Genomic DNA, 26,760 nt, shown 5'->3' with positions numbered 1-26,760 from the left:
TCTGTACTCCCTGTGCTTGTTGCTGTGTCAGTGTTGCTAAGGCCTGGAAATGAGGACTAATTTACTGAAGGAGACTAGGTTTTATGAAAATCAAACACATTTTAAGTGAATGGAAGAGACTAGCCCAGATGGATAAGTGGTTTGGCAAATGGATGGATGGATGGAAGAGAATAGTTCCCATCACTCTTGAACTGCACTGAAGTGAAACCAGTTAGGTCTTTAATAACCTAGTTTTAGACTGGGGAAACGCTGACCATTGACAAGAACACCGGGCTTCACCTCTTTTAGATCTTTGCTTGTTTTTAATTCATTCAGGTATTATAAGATATTCAGGTGTTGCAGTGTTTCATTATAATTCATAATAAGACTAAAGTACATAAAATGTCAATTACCTTGTAGAGATGTTTCGAATAATTATATTGAGGTTTATTGAGGTTTATTGAGTTTTAATATGAAATATATTCATTGAATTAGAAAGTAACAGACTATTTTTTTTATTATTATTATCCACACTAGGTTAACATTACTTATTAGTATGTGTGTAGAATTCTTATCCTTTCACTTTGCATGGCATTTGTTTAGAATTATAATTTGAAATTGGAGTATTCAACTAAAGGGTAAATCTTCCTATGCAGTTCCGTGTTTGTCATTGCATTTTGTTGTAAAATGGTAGTAGATGTATTTGGCCAGGTTATCGTTTACAGCCCATGTACGTGGGTGGTTTTGCAATTACAGCTCATTGGTGAGTAGCTTCCAGTGCAAGCCAGCAAGGATTTGTGGTTCTTCAGCTTTTCAGTTTTAGATCATGTAATTATGGCATATCATTCATGGAAAGCTGTGACAAACACATTAAGCAAGTTAATTCTCCAGTCCTATCACTCAGCAGTAAAGCCTATATTCCATTATAAGTCTTTATTTTAGTAATTTAGTATTTACTGTTTTAGTAAAGAATTATTATTATAGGGTGGTTTATGGTTTGGAAAATAATAATAATAGTAATAATAAATACTAGAAAAAAAACTAACCACAGGACCTTAACCAAGCTAAGTGGTTGGAAGATGAAAGTATGAAAAAGATATTATAATATATATATATTATATATATATATATAAATGAAATGTATATATAAATGCAGCATTGGAGCGACATGGTGGTACAGTCGTTAGTACTGTTGTCTCTCACCTCTGGGACCTGAGTTCCAGTCTGCCGTGATTTAATGTGTTGTAGATTTTCATGTCCTCCGCGTGGCATCGTGGGGTTTCCTCCAGGTGGTTCACTTTCCCCCCACAGTCCAAAAAACATGCTGTAGTTAATTGTGTAAGTGTAACATCCCTGGGTTGTTCCCTGCCTTGCACCCATGGGCTCCAGACCCCCTGCAACCCTGAATAGGACAAGTGGTTGCAGAATATGGATGAATGGGTAGAAATTATGCTTTCCCCTTTTTTCAGATTTTTACTATTAAATGCCTTTCTCACATATGTTATGAATGACTTGCTGGCTTTGTGACAAATTTGACTTTGAGAAGATTATTCTTGTGATGTACTGGGCACAATTATTCGGAGACATGATTTCACTTTACGTCTTTAATGTCGAACCATTTTCTTTTTTAAACGTCTCTTCTATTAAATAGGTTGCGCATGTGCTAGTGCGCCTGCTACAACAGAACCATTAGCACATACCGCTTGCCACATTAAGAAAACTATTAACATAAACTCAATACATCACATTTCTCATAAGTGATTGTAACATACGGGATTAGGATGGTCATAGACTGTAACTATCCAGAGGCCTGATGATGGAATCCAGCTGGGCAGCTCAAGGCTCTGTGTGCAATTAGGTCCTTCCCTACTCCTTAAATACAAACAAATTAGATTTGACTCCAGGTTATATACCTTAGTATTTGTCTTAGAATGTTTTAGCTGCTTAGTTTATGGTTGATCTGATTACTTTTAGGTTTCTCTTACAGCTGACTTTAGGCCGCCTTATAGGATAATCAGTCCTATAAGGTGAGTGTTCTTTTATGGAAATGCATCTTCAACAATGCAAACAGATGTATTCATTCACACAGTCCTTTGATGATTAGACAGTTTCATAAAAATGTGCTCTAAGTCACTGTCAAATTATTGAGAGTGATGACTTCTGATGTATTTCTCTTCAACAGTAACATCCTTATTTTGAATGATGCTTCAGCAAGACATCAATTTAGATGAGTATGCTGTGATTCTAAAGGCTAAAATTAATATTATATATGAATAGTTTTGATGTTATCAGTCACTCTGTATTTGTGGGCATTGCCTACATAATAAATGGCTTTGACATTTATTGTTTTCCCCTTGTGGGGAATACGAACCAAAGCAGATGCTTTCTGTTAATGGAATAACCCAAAAACTCTTTGACTGATCTTTTTCAAACTTTGCAGGCACATTGTCTGGGTGGTGGGCTGGGCCTGAACAAATCTTGAGACAGATTGCCTGCAAAATGAAGCAGCACCAAATATTGATAGCAAAAAACTTGCAGTTTCAGACACTTGATCCCATGCACAAAACAACTCAAAAAGGCATTTTTCTATTCATGACTAACTGGAACTAATACTTGGAATTACTTAGTGGTAGCAATGGGAAGGATCAAAGCAGATGACCTTATGACCGTGATAAGTCAAAAAGCATATGATGGATCTTTTTACTGTTTTAGAAAAAGATTTTATGGGTGAATTATTGTACCTTATTTCATTTTGAGACAAATTGCCCAAAAAATGCAGCAGCAGAGCTATGTGGCAGTAAAATAAGGAAAAGGAAACTGTAGAATATTGTATTGTGAATACAGTAACTCTAAACATTTCTTGCAGATCTTTTTCAAACTTTGCAGACACATTTTATGGGTGATAATCCGAAAGTGATCAAACTGTGAAAGAGATCACCCCAAAACTGAAGCAGTGCTACATATAGTGATGGCAAAACAAAGGACAGTTTCAGGCACTTCATACATATGACACAATAACTCAAAAAGGATCTGACAGGTCTTTTTCAGCTTGTGCAGACATGTTGTGTGGTTGAAGAGCTAGGCCTCATCAAATTTTGAGACAAATCACACCAAAATTGAAGCAGCACCATGTAGTGATGGCCAGCAGAAGGGTAACAGGGATTAGACACTTGACCCTCTGCAGAGGAAAAATCAGATATTATTACTCCATTTACTCTATTTCATCTTTGATGGATCTTATCACCATTTCACAAAAAAATTATATGGATGAAAATCTCCACTTAAATACATGCACTTGATAAACATCATAAAATTTGCTCCAAAATTAAAACAATGACAGAGGGCAGCCAAGGGCAAAAATGGAGGTTTGCAACTTCCATCTTGTGAACGCAGTCATCTGCCATCGAAATGAATTCCTTGGATCTTTTTCATAACTTCTCAGGAAATGAAATTCATCATGGGCAATTTATTATGGAGGTATTTAATTGTGTCACTTAGCCCTAGTCCAAAAATATTGTTGACTGTAGCTAATCCAATATTCGATATAAAATGAACAGAAAAAGAGAACATTACATTTTTGTTAAGTTTTTTTTATTGTGGTAAGTTGTGCAATTACATCTGACCATCCCAAGTAAATGAAGCTTAAATTATCTAGAATGTGAAGGGAACTGTAGTGTACTGTACCGTACTGTACCAAATACTGTACAGTATATCAGTGGCAGTACAGAACTGTATGTACTGTACAGGTATAAAAGTCTCGGATGACACTCACAATGATTTTGTATCATTGCAGGGCCTGCATAGATCAGTTGCAGATGATAAAATTTAAGTAGCCTCCAAATATCACACCCATCATGCATTGCAGTAGTTACAAAATTACACAAACATGCTTTTTTCATTAAATACATGCTTCGACAACATACTTTGAATACAAAACATTGCAAAGTATTACATTTACCCCAAGTAAATGTAGCTGAAGTATTCTAGAATGTGAAGGGAACTATAGTGTACTGTACCATACTGTACCAAATACTGTACAGTACTCTAGTGACAATACAGAACTGTTTGTACTGTTCAGGTATAAAAGTGTTGGACAACATTCACAATCTAGATTTTAATACTACACACGAATATTTATATCGCCATGTTTTTGTACAATTTCTAAAACTTCCATCCATCCATTTTCCAAACTGCTTATCCTACTGGGTCGCAGGGGGTCCGGGGCCTATCCCAGAAACAATGGGCACGAGGCAGGGAACAAGCCAGGACGTGGGGGCCAGCCCATCGCAGGGCACACTCACACACCATTCACCCTCACACGCACACTTACAGGCAATTTAGCAACTCCAATTAGCCTCAGCATGTTTTTTGACTGGGGGGGGGGGGGAACCGGAGTACCCGGAGGAAACCCCACGACGACATGGGGAGAACATCCAAACTCCACACACATGTGACCCAGGCGGAGACTCGAACCCGGGTCCCAGAGGTGTGAGGCAACAGTGCTAACCACTGTACCACCATACCACCCCCTTTCTAAAACTTTTACTTTAAAAAATTTTAATACTGTATAGAAAAATACACTAGTAGAACTTGTTAGGCCTTGATACTTAAATATTATGTAAATAAGAGCACTGGCTTGAAAATTTTACTGACTGTGTGGTAAGTGGGTCGTTAGGTGGTTGTTTTACATCCACTTATGTCTGATTCAGGATGCTACAGTATGCTTTTTGATGTATTCTATGTATGGGAGCTTGGTCAGTAAGACAGTCGTTAAATACATGCCTTGACAACATACTTTAACTATAAAAAATTACAAACTACAGTAAAACCTTGGATTGTGAGTACCTTGGTCTGCGAGTGTTTTGCAAGACGAGCAAAATTTTTTAATAAATTTTAACTTGAAAAACGAGGTTAGGTCTTGCAATGCGAGCATTACGAGCTTTGTCTGCCTAGCGTTACGTGATCACAACTGAGCCGATGGTTCTTCTCTCTCTCTCGCTGCAGGATTGTGAGTAATTGTTTCCCATGCTCGGTCTCGGTCTGAGTGCCTCACTCATATACAGTAAGACCTCAGACATTCGCGAGGTTACATTCCAGAACACATCGCGAATGAGTAGGATTCACGGATGTTTGGTAGAGTCACTAAAAATGGTAATATGTGCTTATTTCTATAGTAAATATGCTCCCAAAACACTTTAATCTCATATAAAAGTTTGTTTAATACATTACCTTTTTTAAAAAAAAAATAAATAAAAATGTTTGATGTAAAAATAGAGTACAGTATTGCCTAATGGATATTTGTCACACTAGCACATTTTACAGTACAGTATACTAATGTGTTACCCCTACTAATTCATAGAACACGGCACTGGCTACTGTTTTCTTTTGCATTCACAGTAAAGTAAAATGAGTAAACAAACTATTTCAGTGTTTATAGCAAATGCGTTTTGAGAGGGAAACCTGAGATGCATTTGCTACGTACGTAAACATTAGCATCTTTAAAAAATGTATAATTTTTGTGTGTTGAATTTACGTAAAGTGTACTTGCTATTAGAAAATAGTAAATTAGCTATTTTCTAATATTTATGTAACCATTAGTTTTCCTGTCACTTATTGCCAGGACACGGACCGGGGAAGCAGGGACAGGATGCAATGAATTGGGGAACACGGGGTTTAATCAAAAGGTAAAGACAAGCAGGACAACGGAACAAGCAGCAAACTCAAAATGACATTAATGACCGGACTTGGGAAACATACTTAAACACAGACTTAAATACACAGGACTAATGACAACAACTCGAAACAGCTGATCACACAGGGATCCCACATGAGGTAGATGAGGGGGCGTGACAAATGGGAGGAGCGGACGAGCAGGTCATGACAGTTCCAAAGGGAATAAACTTTGCGAATGGGATTTACATCTTGTAAAGGTACAGAACAGTATGTACATAAAAAGGAGCATTTCCAGAAGAAAGCCACATTTTTAAGGGATTTTAAAACTTTTTAAAAGGGGTTTTTCAAGGATTTTGCAAATGTGCGAAAAAATTGCAGATGCAAATTCAAACTCAAAGTAACTTTATTGTCATTCGGACCATACAATTCGAGAGTGCATAGTACTGTAGAACGAAATTGCATTTCTCTTGGCTCAAAGTGCAAAACAAAACACAATACTACAGGCTACATACAATACAGAAATACACAGAGACTACTATTCAGGACAGAGGTAAATCTTGCGCAGAGTAAATAGTGCACAAAGTTAAAAGTTAAAATTTGCTTCGAGTCAAAATATTGCACAGTTAAATACTGCACAGAATCAAATACTGCACAGAGTCAAATATTGCACAGTATCTCACAGTTGCCATATTATAGCACAGAGTGTAAGTGCAGATTACTTAAATATAATGTAGAAAGAGACTTCGGTTCCAATTAAATTTTCGCGGATCTGTGAATTCACGAATCACGAATGCACGAGGGCTTACTGTAGTCAAAATACAAGAGAAAAGCACCACCCAAATAAGGGCATAGCGGTGCGAACGATGAATCTGTTTAACGACACTGCAATGTTCACATTTCTGCGAAATCGAAAATGAGGCAAAAGCGACTGTCATTGAATAGGTTACTTGTTAAAGTCGCACAAAAAGAAAAAGATTCCAGTGAGCCAACTGGATAGCAGTGATTCCGTTATAATGAAAGTCATCCTACAAAATAACCCACCTCTTCTCCTCTCTCTCGTCTCCCTCACACCATCCATGATTCTTTTCAAAGGTAAAGTGCAGGTTAACTTGTTTTAACTTTTACTTTATATTTTGTATTAATCACTTTTATATGAATATTTTTGGGTTGTGAATAGGGCTGCGACAAATGATTATTTTGGTAGTCGACTAGATCGTTCAAATTTTTGTCGATTAGTCATGATTATTTCATGCATGACTATTTTGATACCGGCGACACGTGGTTGCACATCCTTTTCTGGGCTCCAATGCATGTCTTACCTCATCTGCTCATGTCTGTCCCCCTGTGAATGTCTGCATTAAGACGATTCAAATTTATAATAATCAAATTAAAATAACCCGTGAAACATATGAATCTGAAAATAATCAGATGTTTTTATATTAGTGTGACCATCACAATATAAAAGAAATACATTAAACAATACAAACTAAAGTGCACATTGGTGACACTGGTGTGTCTTAAAGTTTAAATAAAGCTTTAATTCAAATAAAATAAAACAATGTATCAGGATGCAATCAGGAATATGTGATTCAGTTCATATATTTCTGATTGCAGTGCAGGAACGTGAGCATTTCCACATGCTCTGGTGTGAGGCTGGCTCTCTTCTTTGAGACAATGTTCCCAGCTGCTGAGAAGAGATGCTCAGAGGGAGTAGAGGTAGCAGGAATACACAAGAATGATTTTTACAATGAGGCAAACGTGGGATACTTTTCCTCATTCGTCTTCCACCAAGACAGAGGATTTTCTGTCTTCGAGATGGGCTGCTCTCCAAAGAACATCAACACCTGGCATGGGATAACAGATAAAATTAGCCAGTTGGCTACATCTGAAATGTTTAATATGCACTATTCTTATTTCAATAAATAAATAAATCTTACTTCATTAGTGATTAATTTTTTGTGAGCATCTTCTTCAGTGTTCTCATTGTTGCTGTCTGTTGAGCCACATCCAAACAATGAATCAAAAGTTAGTAGAGATCTATTTGAAGTTCTCTCAGCTGAAGTTGAAGCACCCTCATCATTTGGTCCTGTTGCTTCTTCGTGCCCTGTGGTGAGCTGGTTCATGGACTGGAGGACCAGAGCCTGTATTTTGTTCTGAACACTGAACCTCTTCTGGTTTCAGGAATTTCAGCTTGCGTGGGTCTAGTGCAGTTGCAATGATCAGTTTGTTTGGATCATCATCTTTTAAGGCAGTGGTTCTCAAACTCGGTCCTCAGGCCCCACTGCCCTGCTTGTTTTCCAGCTATCCTTGCCCTATATACTGCTGATTACCTGGGTCAGGTGTGTTCAGTCAATCAGAAGCTGAAAGACAGCTGGGACTTGTGTGTGGGGCAGGGATAGCAGGAAAACAGGCAGGGCAGTGGGGCCCAAGAACTGACTTTGAGAACCACTGTTTTAAGGTAACCTCTCTTGACCAACAAGCAGTGATCTCCTCTGAAGCAGCTGCCTGGAAGGCCTGCACAGCAGCTGTATCATAAGCAGTAAGGGTGGATTTCAGAAGCCCTTTGACCAGTGGCGGGAGAGCAGAGACATTCATATAGCTTTCCCTACTCAAGGAGACTGTAGCAAATTCAAAGGCCTGAAGAGCTTTAACCAGCTCCTCTAAAATGATCCACTGATCAGCTTTGAGGTCTAGGTGTTGTTTCCCTCTTTGTGTTACTGTTGGGTCAGACATCGTTGCAGTCAGTGGCCACCTTCCAGAAGGCGAGTTATCATATAATAAGTGCTGTTCCATTTGGTAGAGACATCTTGGACAAGTTTGTGCTCCTGGATCCCCATCTGTTTTTGCTTGGTCTTCAGCTTGCTTACAGCCAGTTCACTTCGTTTAAAGTGCTCTATAAGTGCTTTACTTATCTGAGGGTATTTCAGTGCATTATTGATCATCAACTACAAAGTGTGGCCTGCACAGCGGACAGACATCCACCTATGTTTTTCCTGCAAGATGTTAGCAGCCAGGACGACATTGGAGCCAGTGTTGTTCTTTTAATGGCATGGTTGTGAGGTTGCAGCAAATGAGCTTCCAATCGTCACTTATAAAGTGGCAAGTGATACCAAGATAAGCCTCTGTGGCAACACTGGTCCAGGCATCAGCTGTCAGGGCAGTCTTGTTCTTGGCTGATTTAAGAACAGTTTTCATCTGAGTAATAGCAGATTCATACTTTCCCTCAATGAGCTTTGCAAAATGAGTTCTGGAGGGTAAGGTGTGGCCTGGATGAAATGTGTTGATCATCTGCTTGAAGGTCTGATCTTCAACCATAGATATAGGTCACATATCATTGACAATCATGTTCAGGATGGTTTCTGTAAACACTTCAGACATTTGAGCAATGCAAGAGCCGATCTTCAATATAAACTTGTCTACAAGCCTTTGCTTAGTACCACTGAAACATAAAGAGCAACAGAGAAAGATGTTTTAATCATCACACTCTGAAGGAAAAGTGTTGTAGTTATGCCAAAATAACAAAATAACCAGAGTTGCATAGTAACTGACTACATGTAATCTGGATTATGTAATCATATTGCAAAATGTAAGTAACTATAATCAGACCAAGCAAAAATGTGTATTCAGATTTCGGTTACATTGTCAAGGATTACTTGAGTACATTTTGATTATTAAAAAAATTATCATTTTAAAATTATGAAATCTTTTTTAATGTTCCAGTGATATTATTTTATCAACTAGAAGCAAACTAGTAGCAGCTTTACTTGTGTAGCTACTAGAGGTGAATCTCCAGTTAATTTCACAATTTTGTTATGACTCAAACTGTAATGGTTGGAGGACACAGAAGATGAAGATGAAAGACTCAAGTGGCCGTAGCAGCTCAGTGTCCGCTGGAAAAACAGCCTACCATGCCTGGCAATAGCACCATCATTTCAAGTTTATAATCATATAGGACAAAAATATTAAAGTGCAATTTGTGCAAACCAAACATACAGCAACTTTCAACCCCAAAGACATCAACGTCTAATTTAAAAGATGCTTTGAAACACTTTGTTTTCTTGTGTAATTTAATGTATTTGTTATAAAAGAAAAATATATATTTTTGATTGAGTTAATTTCTTTAGTATGTGCATCATTTTTACTAAATGATTTTGAAGTAAACCAAAAGTATTCAGATTACGTTAAATTTCTTATGGAATCCAACTGATTATGTTACTGATTACAAAATAGACTATATAATTTGTAATCAGTAACTGATTACATTTTGAAGTAATCATACCCTGAAAATAACGGACTAAAATATGTAAGAAACTAATTACTGATATGCTCCAAAACACAAGTTACCTAATGTTAGTTAGAGATGGTTTAAAATTCATATGAACTCAAATATTATACGAAAAAATAAGGAAAACAAAAAAAAACCAGGACGGTTCAGGTATTCCTATCCCCTCGTTTACTACAGCTCCAAACACGTTAGCAAACATAACTGAAATTATTTTTCACTTAACTATCATTGTCGAATCCTTGATATACACATTATAGTACAAACATCGACGTTAATATTTGACTTTAGTTGCTAAAACGTACCTCTCAAGAGACGTACGGCGGTATCACAGCTCCAGGATGCTTGCGTTTCAGATGCTCAAGCATCGCAGTGGTGCTGCCGTGAAAAGAAAGTTCCGCTTCCACACTTTAGAAAGTTTCTGTCTTGATTTTTTTGTCCATCTCCCTTCTCCTTTTTCCAACTCGCCACTGCAACCACGTTTATTTTTCTTTGCATTATTCTTCTCTGCAGACATTCTTTTTCGTTGGAAGAATTGTGTGGAGTCTTGACAAACAATAACAAATGATACTGCCCCCAGATGTTCATAGTGCATTTCAGGTACAAAATCCAATGTGGTTCTTTGTGACGGGAGCCTCTATTGAAGGTTCTGTTTCTGACGCGTGGACAATACAAAATCCACGTCGACGATATTTTGTAGTCGACGTCATCGATTACATCGGCTAATTGAAACGAGTTTCCATTATTTCTAATGGGATTAATTCGCTTTGATATACTAGTGCTTTGGATTACAAGCACATTTCCAGAACAAATTGTGCTCGCAAACTAAGGTACCACTGTATTACATTTCAAAATTGTTGTACCAAGTATTGTTACTCCCAGCATAATGAGATGCTGTACATAAAACTGTGTACATAAAAATGATATAAAAGTAGTATGTCACACATTTATATAATGTCCATGACATTAGTGCTTTAATCCTCAGGAATCTTTAGTTCATATATGAGATTTGTAGCTGGAGGGGGGCCTGCATCCTGGGGCAGCTGCCGTGCCTACCAGACTGTTCATTGTTTTTTTTACTGTGTGCTTTGTCCCTTCTTTGACTAGTTTATTTCTGATCAATGCATCTTTTAGTTGTTGTGCAAGTGACTTAAAGTGACATTTGGGTATCCCTGATTGTCACAGTTGGACATCATTGATGCCACTAGGACTCATAGTATAGGAAGTTTATTAGCATTTTGTAGCCACATTATTTGATTGTTCTTAAAACAGTTGTCTATAATATAAAAGAAAATGCATAAACATGTAATAAAATGGACATCCATCCATCCATTTTTCAAACCATATTAATTTCAAATACAATTTTGATATACATATTTAACATATTAATACTATACTATAGATATTTGTACTGTCAAAATACTGTATTTTGCTGTCAAATTGTCCCAATGAAGTAAAAATATATACTTATATTTTGAAAATATATATAAAGGCATATGCCAACGGCATGGACTTCCTCATCTGGTTCTGTGGGCCCCCAATGGCAGGCCCATTTTTTCTGGTCCTTCTGATTCTTTTTCACCTTCAGCTTTTCCTATGCACTGGAGTCTTATCAGAACATGCTTAAAATAAGCTAGACTGTTTGCTCTTCAAGCGGAGGATCAGGCTTAATTAAATCAAGAATTTAATTGTTTGTTTTCTGTATGGTCTTCTACAAGACCGACATCTATAAAAAGTCACAGAAAATATGCAAGTTCTTTACTATTATGTTAGTTGCCATTCCTGCGGTCAAAGCCTTTATTTCCTTTCCCACTTATGAAATAGTAGCATAACAATATTAAACATTCTCATCTTGAATTGCATAACAGAAAAAGTAATGAAAGCTACAATCCAAGTGAAAATGGTAGATTGCCTTTATTCCCTCATTCTGAGGGATAGCCAACATGGATTTAGGAGAGGTAGATCCTGTTTAACTAATTTCCTTGAGTTCTTTTAGGAGGCTATAAGAGAAATTGGTCACAAAAAGGCCTATGATGTGATGTACTTAGATTTCCAGAAGGCCTTTGATGTTGTCCCCCACAAACGCTCTTGCTTAAGCTCAAAACTGCAGGGGTTTTAGGAACTGTAGCAGCTTGGATCAAAAACTGGTTAACCAACAGGAAGCAGTGGTTATTAATGGCAGAACGTCACAGTGGGCCTGCGTTCATAGTGGGGTACCTCTGGGTACAATTTTAGAACCACTATTGTTCCTAATTTACATTAATGATATTGACACCAATACATACAGTAAACTGGTTAAATCTGCAGACGACACCAAGGTGGGTGGTGTAGCAGATACTGAACTAGCAGCACAGAGGCTACAACGGGATTTTGATTTAATTAGCGACTGGGCTGATACCTGGTGGATGAAATTTAGCATAGGTAAATGTAAGGTAATCCATGTAGGAAGCAGAAATATACAGTACAGATATTTTATGGGTTCCACTGAAATAAAGGTAGCTGATTACGAGAAAGATCTCGCTGTGGAGTTTAAGTCAAGGGAGGTGATGCTACCATTATATAATAAAAACTATATTATATTATAAAAACTAAGCCAAAAAGCAGAAACTGTGTGTAAAAAATGAAGAATACGCTTAATGCTTCCATAGGGATTAAGAGTGTATCAGCCAGGTGCTTCTAATCAAATGCACTTGATTAACTGATCAACAATCATAATTACCTCTATAAAAGCAGAAATTTTGTCAGTTGGACCATTCATCAGTGTGTTAATGTAAAATGTCAAGGAAAGACATCAGCACTGATCTTAGAAAAGCAATTGTGGCTGCCCATCAATGTGGGAAGGGTTATAAGGCCATTTACGAACAATTTGAAGTTCATCATTCTATAGTGAGAAAGATTATTCACAAGTGGAAAACATTCAAGACAGTTGCTAATCTTCCCAGGATTCATCCCAAGCTTTCATTTTTGGCTTCATTTTTGTTAAATAAATAATGACACAGTGGAATCTGTTGTGTGTTGTTACACCTGGAGTTAGTTTTAAATCATTTTAGAACCTGGTAAAGACCAGATGATTTTTTATGTCCTGATATGTAAAACCATATGCATGTCAGTTTGTATTTTGAAAGATATACATAATAACAGTTGCTCTTGACCTTGTGTGTGTTGCATATGTTGAAGCAGCCACATGATTCGCTGTTTGAAGGATCAGTCTGTACGCATTAATGAGCAGGTGTGCCTAATAACCTGACCACCTAGGCGGTATTCAGATTTGTACTGTTCCTTAGAGAGTGTGATATATCCATCAGTAAGTACTGCTGCTCAAATTCTTAATGCCAAATCTGACTCATTATATAGTGCATTATAAAATACCCACAGTGCATTACAAATCGCAGTGTACAGACACGGTACAATAGTATAATTCCTGTATAACACGATAATGCAGTGTGAGGGTGATGTCTGTTGTCACTTGGCCACTCATAATACAAAGAAAATGGTGCAAGAATGCAACTTTGTACAGAAATGTAAGCACATCTATCCAAAAATACATTCATTACCCATCCATCCATTCATATAATTATCCATCCATACATCAAAGTTTGTCCTATGCAGGGTCTTGGGGGCAGGGAATATCCCAGGATGGGGCACCAACCCATCACAGCTGATAAGAGCTATCTCTTACTCAACTGAAGTTGGCAATGAAGTGTGTTTTAAATAATTATATAGAAGAGGGGTGGGCCAGTAAGTATGCAAGTCTTAGGGGTAGCCTTTAGATCAGCTATTCAAACCCAGGTATTGGGACTCTTCAGCCAATCACTCCAGTGAAAACCCCCATACACAACGGCCCTTTCTGGATAACAATAATGACAATAATAAGGGCAATTTTGAATCATAAGTTACCCTGAAGTCCCTGAAAGCAGCTTTAAAATAGATTTATTCACTCTTTTGATTCGCTCAACATATCCATCCATACAGTGGTTGTCCTTCGAATGTGAATATGACGTGTCTTACTTACGATTCATCTATCTGCTCTGAGGAGGCTCTGCAGCCCAGTCTGGGGGCACATAATACATCCATATAACCATAGCACTTATTCAGGGATGGCTTGTGGAGCGAGGCCCAGTAGGCACTGAGCATGAGGTGGGGGGCATTTTAGAGACAGCGGAATATGAATCCCCTTTCCTGGAGGTGCACTGCTACAGCATTACCCACCCTGCTGTTATTTTGCTATGTGTATAGTCATTTCTAATTGTTCTGCATAAGATTATGTGAGAATATAAGTTAGACTTTGGTGATTCTGTTTTAATTCAACAAAATTCCCCCAAAAAAATTGATTTTAATTTAATTTATATAATCTTCAATTGGTTAATATTCCATCCATCCATTTTCCAAACCGCTTATCCTACTGGGTCATGGGGGGTCCGGAGCCTATCCCGGAAGCAATGGGTACGAGGCAGGGAACAACCCAGGATGAGGCAGGAGAGCAGGGAGAGAAGGCGGGGGAAGAAAGGGGAGCCCGAGGGAGCCCCAGTGGGCGACGGGAGGCAGCCAGAGGGGCTGCAGGCGGCCGGGAGGCCGGAGCCGGAGGGGACCTCGGAGGGGCAGAGGAGGCAGGGCGAGGGACCCGCGGAGGGGCCAGGGAGGGAGCAGGAGGGAGCACCAGGGAAGGGGACGAGGGAGCAGAAGGGGACCCTGGCGAGGGCAAGGTGAGGGGGGGAGCCGCCGCTGGTGGCGACGTCTTCCGCTGCGCATGAGCGGGTGGACCCGCAGGCGATGGAGGAACCGCCGTCGGGGAGCCCGCAGGCGACAGACCAAGCACCAGAGGGGGGAGCGAGGCAGGGCAACGAGGCAGCGGAGGGGGACCCGCAGGCAACAGCCGACCCGGAGGGCCAGGACCCACAGGCGCCAACCGAGCCCGTGCGCAGCCGAGGGAGGGCGAGCCAGGGGGCAGGGAGGGCGAGCCAGGGGGCAGGGCGGGTGAGACCCCAGTCCGACGTCTGTGTCCCCTCCCCTTGCAGGACACAGACATAACAACCCTCGATCGGGGTCGAGGTCGCTGGGGCGAGGGCAGAGTTACTGGGGGCGCCGTGGAGAGGGCGCCGGCCCGGGAGCTGCAGGCTGTATGTGTTGAGGGACCGCGGGTCTGGGAGGCAGCACGAAGTCCACAGCCGTGGGCAGAGGAAGCTGCGCAAGCGTGGTGGACAGCGAAGGCGGCTGTCCCGGCTGCGCAGATTGCAGAGGCGATGTCTGTGCTTATATCGCAGACGGCCGTGACCGCGAATGCTCGGAAGCGGGTCCCGCAGGCAGGGGCGGTGGCTCTGCCGCGGGGTCCGCAGCCCTCCGGAACCGGAGTAGCTGCTGTAGGTCCCCGGTGAGGCTCTCGAGCGCCGCCCAACCAGAGGCTGGAGTGAAGGTGTCGAAGCCTCTGTTTAGTCGAGCGATGAGCTGCTCGGCCTCAGGTCCCTCTGACGCCGCCGGGTCGTCCATCACCCTCACATAGAGCCCTTGGAGGGTGAAGAATTTGTTTGCCAGAGTTGTCACTTCTTCTGGCAAGGGCAAGGGGAGCGCCTCTAGAGGGACAGTTGCTGGAGGCGGGACTGGCAAGTCCCGGGAAGGGGAGATGGGCGCGGTCCTCTTCAGGACCCGGGGCACTCGAGGGATCGAGTCCCTAACAGCCTTGATACCTCCCCAATTCGCCAGACGTTCGGGCCGGTAGTCATACCAGTTCAGGGGCGGTAGTTCATCCGGAGCGATCGGCTCCAGCTCCGGGAACGAGAAGGGAGTGCCCTCCTCGTCGTCGCTGGAAGCCCAGAGCCTCGCCAGGAAGTAAACTCCCATATGGAGCGGTTCAGGGTCAGAGCCCCGGACGAGCTCCTCTCTCTCGTCCTCCGCGAGAGACCAGGAGTTGGCGAGGGAGCATGTGCCCAGGCTGATGGGCTCAAGCAGGGGCTTTCCTCTCCTCTGCTTCCTCTTTGTCTTTTTATGGTCTGTCATTCTGTCACGGGACGTGCCGGACGGAAGATCGCTCAGGCAGCGCGAGCGATCAGGAACGAGCAGGCAGGCTGGAAACGGGTCAAACTGGGGTTTATTCAACAGACAAAGCACGAACATTCACTAACATCAATGACAGACAAAGGACTCAGGTAAGACACGGACTGAAATACACAGGACTGATCAAAGTAACTAGACACAGCTGGGTACAATCGGGGAAGAACACGTGGGTAATCAGGGGGGCGTGGCACACATGAGGAGCCGACGAGCAGGTCATGACAGTAAGTGTGTTTAACTTTTTTTCCTGGGACTAGGTTTATATAAAAATGTTCAAAATATTTGAGATAAGAAGATTTTTGCATTTTATGCCTTGTGACAATGGGCACTAGTGGCAAAAAGACCTTTTATCCTGCTCAATATGAATATAAATATATTAATATAAAAGTAAATATAAATATTTGGCCCCATTTGGTCCAGTGATTTATTCTTTACCTCTGGCAGTGTTATAGGGTTTTGCCTTCTGATTTTTAATTTTGTATTTGACTTTACTGTTTGGCCACAAACTCTCTTCTAATGGGCTTACAGTAAGTGTAATTGACTTTCAAAACAAGCATGGTTTTTCCATAGTTGTCACTGCAGTTTTTGTAAACACTACCTTAATGTATGATAATGTATGAATATAATAATATAGAGATCAAGTCTACAGTTTGAGTAAAAAAAAAATCACATTAGACTCACTAAGAGGAATGTTGGAAGGAAGATTGCATTGTAGGCTATGGATGACATTAAAAGTTTCTTCCAAAATGTTAACTCCAAAAAAAAAAAAAAAAGCTGAATTCACTAATCTGGAAGATAGTAAGGGTTTTATAATTGAAAATGAAATGACATTGATGTAGTTAATGAGTTCAATAATTGTTTTGCACAGGTATTCACTGTAGAGGACACGAGTAATATGCCGACTCTTATTACAAATCCAGTGTCTATGATTATATATAGATATAATCGATTTAATCAGTGACTGGGCTGATACCTGGCAGATGAAATTTAATGTAGAAATATAAAGTTTTATGGGATATTTTATGGGTTCCACTGAAATAAAGGTAGCTGATTATGAGACTTTCGTATGTAGGTTGATGGTTCCATGTCTCAGTCTCGCCAGTGTGGGGAAGCAATTAAAAAGGCCAATAGGATGTTCGGTTACATCTCTAGGTGTGTGGAGTTTAAGTCAAGAGACGTGATGCTAAGATTATACAATTCCTTGGTAAGACCCCACCCAGAATATTGTGTAAAGGTTTGGTCACCATACCTTAAGAAGGACATTGCTGCCTTAGAAAGGCTTCAATGTACAGCTACAAGAATGATTCCTGGTCTTAGAGGAATGTCTTATGAGGAGAGGTTAACTGAGCAGAATCTGTTCAGCCTTGAGCAAAGGAATCTAAGGGGGGACATGATCCAGGTATATAAGATTCTAACAGGTCTGGATGCTGTTCTGCCAAATAGTTACTTCAATATTATTTCAAATGCAAGAAGATCATAGGTGGAAATTAGCGGGAGAACATTTTAAAGTGGATATGAGAAAGCGTTTCTTTACACAGTGTGTAGTCTGAGTATGGAATAGTCTTCCTGTTAGTGTAGAGCAAGCTAAAACTCTGGGGTCCTTTGTAACCCTGAATAGGATAAGTGGTTACAGAAATGGACGGATGGATGGATAGATAATTTATATTCAAAATACACAATCTGGAGAGGTACGAATACATCTAAGGCCGTCTAGGGACGAATAAATGTTATATATTATGGGCTCATTTCCTCAAAGATGGTTGGTTGGGTATAGTTCAGCTTGAGAGTTGTAGCCTGCCTGCTTATAGAAAATGGGTGAAATGGTGGGACCTCCTATGGACCTGTGGTCCTACTGAAGCCTTTAATGCACACTTTGGGAACAAAGATGATGTGTAGAGTGCTATGAATGGGAGGGGAGAACAACCTCCTGGCTCATGTTAACAGTGAGCTTGGCCAGGTTGGACTGTAGACTGTGGATGAACTGGCCTCCAGTGAAGACCACCCCCAGGCCTGGCTCAAGGAGTTGGTTCTAGTAATGCTATGTTGGACTGGATACTTTTCTTGGCACCTTTCTTTGGGAGTCTTTACAGTATAGTTCGGAGTCTTTACTGTATGTCAAAGGAGGTCCTACCAGGATCTCATGCTCTGGAAATGGGGTAGGCAACCCTGAACTGGAATGCTGGTCTCTGATGAATAACTGTCTGCCTGAGATCAGATAAGGTTCATCAGAGACCCGGTAGGATAGAAAACTTGCTGGACACCGGCACAACAGGATCAGGGTTGCATACCCCTGTTCTGGACCTCTATCTGCTAACCATGAAGTCAACAAAACAGTGTTGGCCAGCAGTATCCAGGCAGCATAAAGTATGTATATATACTGTAAATTGTTAAACCATGCAAAACCCTATATCATGCTAATCTCACATGTAATATGTTCTATACTTTCTTAAAGATCCTCCTAGAGAAGGCAGAGAATGCTTATAAAATCTCCATGCTCCAGCATATCTCCCTCTCTCTTCTGCCTCGTCTGACAGCACCTCCTACAGCCTAACAAACATTTAGTGTGGATCACGGCTCAGAATGGCAGCAGAACAGATGAAATCCACCTCGGGAGCCACCTGGAGCACATGAGAATGCCGCATTAGTCAGGGCACGCTGCTGGTATTCTGAGTGGTTGGTAGGCATCAACTCATCTTTAAGGGGGCAGGTGTGTCAAGCCTTGGCCTGTGATCTCCAGCTAGCTGGATTTCTTAAGGTTAGAACCAGTGTGCTGAACATGAAATTGTCTTTGTAGTGCCAGTGTCTGCATACAGAGGTAGTTCCATGGGCTTTTGTTTATTGAATGCAGATCTGACATGCAGTTGAACATGCTACAATTACTGTTCATCTGTGATCTGTGTGGAGCTGACCAACACGAGTTGAATTTGAAAAAAAATTAAGTTGACATTCAGGGTTATTGCTGCATATTTTAGCAGCTGTATTATGAGCAAGACTTGGAAAGTCATCATTTCTTATATTAACACTATAAGAGAACATGAATCGTATTTTTTAGTTGCAATCCCAGGTGGTCCAGGGTGCATCTAAAATCAAAGACATAAACTTTTACAGGAAAAGAAATATCATTACTAGATCAAAAAAAGATATGTATATAAAAAAAAATACAAAAAAATTAACCAAACAGTGTGTGTGAGACTTTAAACACACTGAGCGGATAGCCTTACTCTCAGATTCTCCTTGTTCTTACTTTGGTAGTATTTAATATCTACTGTCAGGGTCCGAGCCTGTCCAACCCTGCCCTTTGTGTCTTCTCCACATGTGGCCAGCAGGTGTTGCTGGCCATCCTGTTCTCCACCCTGACTCCTGTCCCTCAGCCCCACCGTGCTCTCCGTATTGCATGGCTCAACGAGTTGAGTGTGTGGCTTAGGAACTACCTTCCTCAGTCATGGGTTTGAGATTGGCTAATGATCAGCCTTATTTCATTCTTTTTATTTCAGTTTCTTTTCCCCAGTGTTTTATGTTTCCTTTTGAGTTTACGGTTCTAGGTTTGCCCTCCTTGTGTACTGTTCTGGTTTTATATTGTACTTTGTTTTCTTGTTTGTTTTCCTAGTGCAGTATTTCACTATGTTTCCTTCGTTTCAGTTCTCTAGTTCCTTAGTTCAGTGTTCATTAGTATTTGTGTGCATCTGCACTTATTGTTGTCAATGTCTACGCATGGGACAGTGTGAAACGTAATTTCGATTCCTTTGTATGTCAAGTACATTTGAAGGAATTGACAAATAAAACTGACTTTGACTTTGACTTTGATTGGTTGCTTCACCTGTGTCTCGTTGTCCTGTGCCGTTTTTGATTGGTTGTTTTTGATAATTCACACCTGCCCTTTGTTAGTACTTGCTATCAATATATTTAAGTGCCTGCCTTTGTTCATTTCCCTAGTTGGTTATTACTGTGTGTTGTCTCTTTGCTTGGATTTTTTTAGTTTCTGTTACTTTTGTTGCCTGGTTTCCCTAGCATGTTGATTTATTTTCCCCTTTAGTTGTTATTTTGCTCATTTAGTTCTGACCTCTTGTGGTTTTCCCTTTGATGTTAATAAATCCCTTGTCTCGTGAACCACTAAGTGGATCATCACCTTCTTTTTCCTACCTGCACCATGCCACACTGTTACAATCTTACCAGTATTTTACAATATAATTCTGGGGAAGCATACTTATCACATGTCGTCACACATTGATTTGGGCTATTTCTGGCCACCTAATAGCATAATATGCAGTTTCCCAGTCTATGGTAGTGACTCAAATCTACCTGCAAAAATATTAAATTGGAGTTCTGGATGCCCAGCGTGATTCTCCATTTCTGTGATGAATCCTCTGACAGCACCTCCTACAGCAGGCACATGGTTTATACGCAGGGTGAATCATAGAGCCTCCGCTCAGCCCATACAGTATGTGTGTGTGTGTGAGCTTCCTCTGTCAAGCACTGCATGAATGTAGCCTGTGCTTGTGAAAATCCCTATTGGCAAATTAGTAACCCAGTGTCTTTCAAGATATTTTTCATAAATCTGGGTTGCTGTGCTCATTTTTAAAACATCAGAACATCAAAAATTGAAATTATGACATATATATCCTACCCAGGGCAGATATAGATGCATGTAGCGAACATCAAAAGCTGTTTTTTTTAGAGCATAAATTTGCACAGTATAGCTGGAGCTTGAAGCTGCTACCTCTGTTGTGAGGCTACCATGATACAGGGTCTTCAGTTTCTCATTCTGAGATGCTTAAACTGCCTGCAGCATAATGAAAAAGACATATCTGCACCAAATCAAGAATGCATCCCCTTTTGTGTGCCTGTGTTTGTTAGTATAGAAGGGTGTGAGCATGAGTGTGTGTCTTTGCTTGAATAAAATAAAATTAAAACATTAATAATGCAATATAAATATAACTAAAATCAAAGCAAAATCTGTTGATAGCATGGGTGAATGTAAATGCAAAGCCTGCAATGTGTAGATATATTGTGGCTATAATGTGCTCCCTGTATCCAGATTTAGCTCTTAATGGTTGTTCATAAATTTGTTGGAAGGTGCTCTTGAGAACAGCAGTTAAGTCTCAAAATAACCTGAGCAAAGAAATTACAGCCAAGTGAAAGTGCATTGCCAGGGTATACTAATTTATGCTGATACTCTAGTGGCAAAACAAATATTGATATAGAGTTCACAACATACAATGCTGCTAATTTGGGGGGAAAATATAGTATCAGGCTCAGTTTGTATGTTTTTTTTTCATAGAATTGAGTTCCATTCCAATTGAAAAAAATATTAGTGAATCAAGCTTGTTATTTCAGTATACTTTCTCATGTAAATTAAAAATGTAAAACTAATTTCTTAACCAAACAATCACAAATAATAGATGAATAAATTTAAATTCAAACAAAAAATGTCTCTAAAAGCACATAGTACATGGGTAGTGCTTTACTGTAATATATAATGCATTACTAAATTTATATATATATATATAAATGTGAATCCCTGTGGCATGGAGGCTCAGTGGGTAGCACTGTGCCCTCTGCATCTCTGGGTTTGGAATTCTAATGCTGTCCCTGCTTCTTCTGTGGAATTTGCATTTTCCTTGTGGCACATGGGTATCCATGTGATTTGGCAAACTGGTGTCTGATTTGCCCTGTGGGGCCTATGAAGGATGGTAGTCCAGAGTGTCCCACTGCCTTGTGCCCTATACTTCTCAGGATAGGCCCCAAGTTGTGTGGCCACCGTACTGCATAAACATTTAAGGAAAAGGCTGTATGTATATGCAGGCATATGTAGTACTTATCAAGGAAAGAAATGTTTGTTCTTTAAAAAGCCTATATAGTTTGCAGTCAAGACATGCCCCCGGATGCCAGTAAGTAGTTGTACTAATAGAGAAAGGGGATTTTTGTGTTGAGGATCACTTCAAATATGGAATGACATATAGTGTGAAATTTATAGAAAATAATATAGTATGAAAATTAAAATAAATGATATAATAACATAAACGTTCCTTAGTAACTACAGTTGGATTAACTTAATTGTGTTGCATTGTCATTCTTGTAGTTCATCTATAAACAATCAGAATATTTATTGCCACAAGACCAAGGCTGGGGGAAATTTGTGTTGACACAGCTACAGTTGGTGACACCATGACAATAGACAATTAACAGTTAGACATGCATTGATTTATACTGTTTGTCATAAATTGTTGTATGAAAGTAATTAGAATCTTCTGTTTATTGATAGGGTTTTGACAGTCTTCCACTCTTCTGTGTGTGAGTGGCTTAGGGCTCTGGGCCTGTGATGGGAAGATTGGCAGTTCAAATCTTACAGTATGGGTGGCAGAATGATGTCACAGTTGGCCCCCTGAGCAAGGCCCTTAACTATAACTGCACCAGCATCTGGCTGACCCAGCTTTCTCAGTTGTTCGTTGTTTTGGAGGAAAAAGTCTCTTAAAAAAATACTAAATTGTGTAGACAGCAAAGTGATCACTTGCTTCCCATTTAGATATATAATTTTCAGAAGTTGGTTGCCGACTTGTGGCCTGTACTATCACAGGATTAGGTGCTCTCTTGAACAGTTTAGGGTGGTGGAGTTGCTCCGGGCCAAAGCCCTTGTACAATCTTGCAGAATATACACCTGAACATGGCATTTCCATTGACATTGTGATTATTACTCAAGTGCCAACAAATTGAATATCAATGTTTCAATATATAACCACTAAAATGTATTAGCTATCATGTTCACTTGAAACAGTAAATCTAACTGTGTAACTGAAGAGCATTTTGCATGAACTTACCATATTCTGTCTGTGGAGTGTTGGTAGCAATCAAGACTAGCAAAAATCTTCAAGGTTCTAAACCTGGCATTTCTACAAAAAGCTAAATATAATCATTTTTGTTCAGTCTGCTGTGCAGAATCATGACTCTTTCTGCAGAAGTAAGCTTTCACATTTCTCTTTTGTTAATTCCTAAGGACTTCTTCTGTCTGCCGACATGAGGTCCAGCGGAGTACTGAATAGCCTCAGTGGCACCCCGACCTCGTGACTGACCTGTTTGAAAGCCCAGTCCATGGTTCTGTAGAGCAGCATCCAGGCTGAGCGGCAGGCAGCCTCGGTGGCTGCCATGTTCGAATACTAATCATCCTAGCAAAGCAGAGCCATGACAAGCTTAAAGCGATCACAGACAGAACGATCTGTTGGAGGTTCCGTCCCCGCCACGGATGAGTTTTATACTCGCCGCCTGCGCCTGCCCAATGGAGGGGCACCGCCCCCTCGCAGCGAAAGTGCCCACTTGTCTGGGTGCACACCTGGGGTGCCGAAAATGGGTGTACGGGCTCGAGTGGCTGACTGGCCTCCACGTAAGGATGGAGGAGGCGTGTGGCACATTACCGTGGAAACTGACTCCCCCAGCACCGTCGGAGGAACACCGAGTAATCTTTCATCTAAACTTGGCCACTTAGTCAGCCCTCAGGACTCGTCCATGCTGCGCAACATCCAAAACACGCTGAAGAGCAAGATGCAGAGTGCCAGCCGTGGGAAGGACAACCGTTTCCTGTCTCCCGATGGCTATCTTGGGTCCCCTCGCAAAGGCATGCGGCGCATCCGACAACGGAGCAACAGCGACATCACCATCAGTGAGCTGGATGGAGATGGGGCTGAAGGATGGTCCTTTTCGGGGTGGACCCCCATGCATAGGGAGTATGGCAGCACATCCTCTATCGACAAGCATGGCTCCGGGGAAAGCTTTTTTGACATGCTCAAGGGTTACCATAGTGACCTACCAGACCAGCGTAGTTCAGTATCTGAAAAACTGGGGGAGTTATTTAGCGTAGCCCCCAAACTGGCGGGATTAGACCTTCCCGAAGGACCAATAGGTGTCCAGCGAGGTAGCCCCTCAAGTCGCTTAAAGGAGAGGGAGAAGCCCCTCAAAAAGCGATCAAAGTCAGAAACAGGAGGCGAGTCCATATTCCGGAAATTACGCAGCGCTAAAGGGGATGGCTGTGATTCCCGAGCCGGATCGGACGCAGAGGACGGCCGGTCTGAGGATGGCGGCCCGCCTGCCAAGCCGTGGGTCTGCCAGAAGGGCTTTGCACATTTTGACATTCAGAGCCTCTTCTTTGACCTGAACTCAGCCACTCAAAGTGGACAAGCGGCCATCAAGCGCAAGAATATGACCACTGGCGCCTCAGCCGCTGCAGCTGCCTCTGCCTCTACTACCTCATCAGCCTCCTCTGTCCAAAGTGGGGCATCCAGCTCCCCCTGTGGCAGCCAGGAGGAGCTCAGCTTAAAGGACAGCCCCACCCTGGACCCCGGTGATGACAAGAGTAACGAGCTTTTGCTCAGCTGTCCCTGCTTTCGCAATGAGATCGGGGGCGAGCTTGAGCGAGATATCAGTCCCTCCAAAGCAGGCAGCATCGGCAGTGGGGGATCTGCAAGCGGAGAGGACAGCCCCTTTGAGTCCTCGCTCAGTTCCCGCTGCCCAAATGCTGCGTTAGCCATCCTGGAGGCCCCCAAGGACAGTCAGGGCATGTTTAATGAGTGGGGGAAGCGCTACTTCTTGGAACACGTGGACCTGGGCTCTTGTTACTATAGGAAGTATTTCTACTTAAGAGGTGAGTTCTCATGCCATACATGTGAGAGTTAGTCACACATATCACAAAACTGAGGTAAAATGACTCTATGTACTTTTGAAACAGAAAAATATGATATTTGAAAGAAAGTTAATCTATCTAATCATTTTAGAGCACTGGAACTACTTCGGGATAGATGAGACACTAGGACCAGTGGCCGTGAGCCTTCGCAGGGAGAAGCTGGAGGACCACAAAGACCATGGTCCGCAGTATAACTACCGCATCATCTTCCGTACCAGTGAGGTATGTCACTGCTGAGCTACTCAAGCGCCTGCTCCTGTCTCCTGTCAGCCAGCTCACCCGCTGCCATTCACAGTGTGGGTGTTTCTGACTTGAACTGAAAGTCAGTTTCGGTGCCTGCGGCCCACTTATGAAACATGCTGTGTGGATCAGCTTATCGCTCTCGCAGCGGAAGGCTTTCTCTGGATATATTTGGCTTTATTAACCCTGCTTGTTGCAGAGCAAACTGAAAACTGTTGGTGTTCTGTTGAATCACTTTGTGAAATCATAAATTGTACGTTTTATTAAATAAGATTTATGTAATGGGTGTTGCCGCCATAAAATCTGAGGGGGAACGTGCCCCCCTCACATTTCATAATTATTTGTTACGTTTAATCTATTATTTGTTACGTTGTCCCACGTTTAACATAAAATATTAGTTCACCCAGCGCTGTTTCTTTTGCTTCACGAAAGAATACATTCTACTTGATCAATATGACAATACACATACTACTGAAAGACCACTCCGGGTTTTCTGGGTTACCTACAACTCACCACACACAAGTGAAGTGAATCGTCAGTGCAGGCCATGTCATGCCTGTTAAATGTGTGAAATAATGAATATTCTTATGTTTAAACATACAGTTGAGGGTCACTATTGCTCAGCACAGTGGCATGTTGTGCGAGCTTCTATAAAAAGGGAATACGCAAAATAAAAAGTAAAATGCCGAATGGGCCACCCATAAACTCATTGGTGATAAATTGTGTCACATTCATTTCATTATCTTAGGCAAAGCATTGGGTAGCAGTTAAAAACAGGCTGATGAATATGTACTAATTGAATGAGGACTTATTGTTGAGTCTCTAAAATAGTCATTGAGTTAAGTGACTTTTGTAGGTAAAATTAAGTGTTTAACAACCTGTTAAAAAATACACCAGAATGCAGGAAATGGCATTTAATTCATTAAAAAAAAAAATTCTGGGGAAGGGTCCCCAGATCCCCGCCAGTGTGACCCCCCACATTTAAAATGCTTCTGATGCCCCTGGTGACAGGAATTTATTTTCATTTATGGGATATAATCCATTTTGCATCTGTTTATCCAGCACTGGATTTCAGTGTGCTTATACAGTAGCAGGGCGTAGGGCAATTTAGAGACACAAAATCACTTAACATGCTTTGAGATTGCAGGAGGCGACTCAGTATCTGGGGTAAAATGGTAAATGGACTGCATTTATATAGTGCTTTTCTACTCCTACGAGTGCTTAAAGCACTTTACATTTTATGCCTCACATTCACCCATCCACACACCCATTCATACATCGGTGGCGGAGGCTGCCATGCAAGGTGCCAACCTGCTCACCGGGAGCAATTTGGGGTTCAGTGTCTTGCCCAAGGACACTTCGATGGGGTCAGGAGGAACCAGGCCTCGAACCGGCAACCCTCCAGTTGCCGAACGATAGCACTACCTCCTGTGCCACCCTTGCATTATGCTAAAAAACATGAAAGCTGACACACACACAAACGGGGGCAGGATTACCACTGAGCCACAATATCACCCTTATATGATATATTAGCTATAGATTTAATACAGTCGTCCATCGACATATGTCCTACTGAGCATCGTCTGATTGTACGTACATCCCATATAAGCTTTAATAAAATTGAGAGATGTCCAAAGTAAACGTAGTGGGCATTGTTTTGGCAAGAACCAAAACAAACCAATCATGCTGCAGCTATAAGGGTCAGTTAAATGCGTGTGATGTTGTATCTTGTTATACAGTGTTTTTGACCTCTCCCCTATAATGATCAAAATACATTCAGATTGACCTATGTCCTGACTTTGGGGATGAAACCCAGATGCAAGTTGATGGAAACATGTGTACATATATATCTGCCTAAAGCTTATATGGTTGT

The 26,760-nt window shown here is 41.2% G+C and overlaps 1 protein-coding gene across 4 annotated transcripts in view; it reads left to right on the top strand.

Moving 5' to 3' along the window:
* Positions 1–26,760, top strand: part of LOC125723767 (signal-induced proliferation-associated 1-like protein 1) — a 168,155-nt gene that overhangs the window by 48,918 nt on the left and 92,477 nt on the right. For all 4 annotated transcript variants that reach the window (XM_049000498.1, XM_049000497.1, XM_049000499.1 and 1 more), the window contains 2 exons: positions 22,971–24,608; positions 24,739–24,869. In XM_049000498.1, the coding sequence (XP_048856455.1) occupies positions 23,156–24,608; positions 24,739–24,869 (1,584 nt within the window). In that variant the 5' untranslated portion in view covers positions 22,971–23,155. The remainder of the gene's footprint in view (positions 1–22,970; positions 24,609–24,738; positions 24,870–26,760) is intronic.

The sequence above is a fragment of the Brienomyrus brachyistius genome, unplaced genomic scaffold (genome assembly GCF_023856365.1).
Source record: "Brienomyrus brachyistius isolate T26 unplaced genomic scaffold, BBRACH_0.4 scaffold51, whole genome shotgun sequence".
NCBI lineage: Eukaryota > Metazoa > Chordata > Actinopteri > Osteoglossiformes > Mormyridae > Brienomyrus > Brienomyrus brachyistius.
Note: the sequence above shows the minus strand (reverse complement) of the source record. Positions and strands in the feature narration are given on the sequence as shown.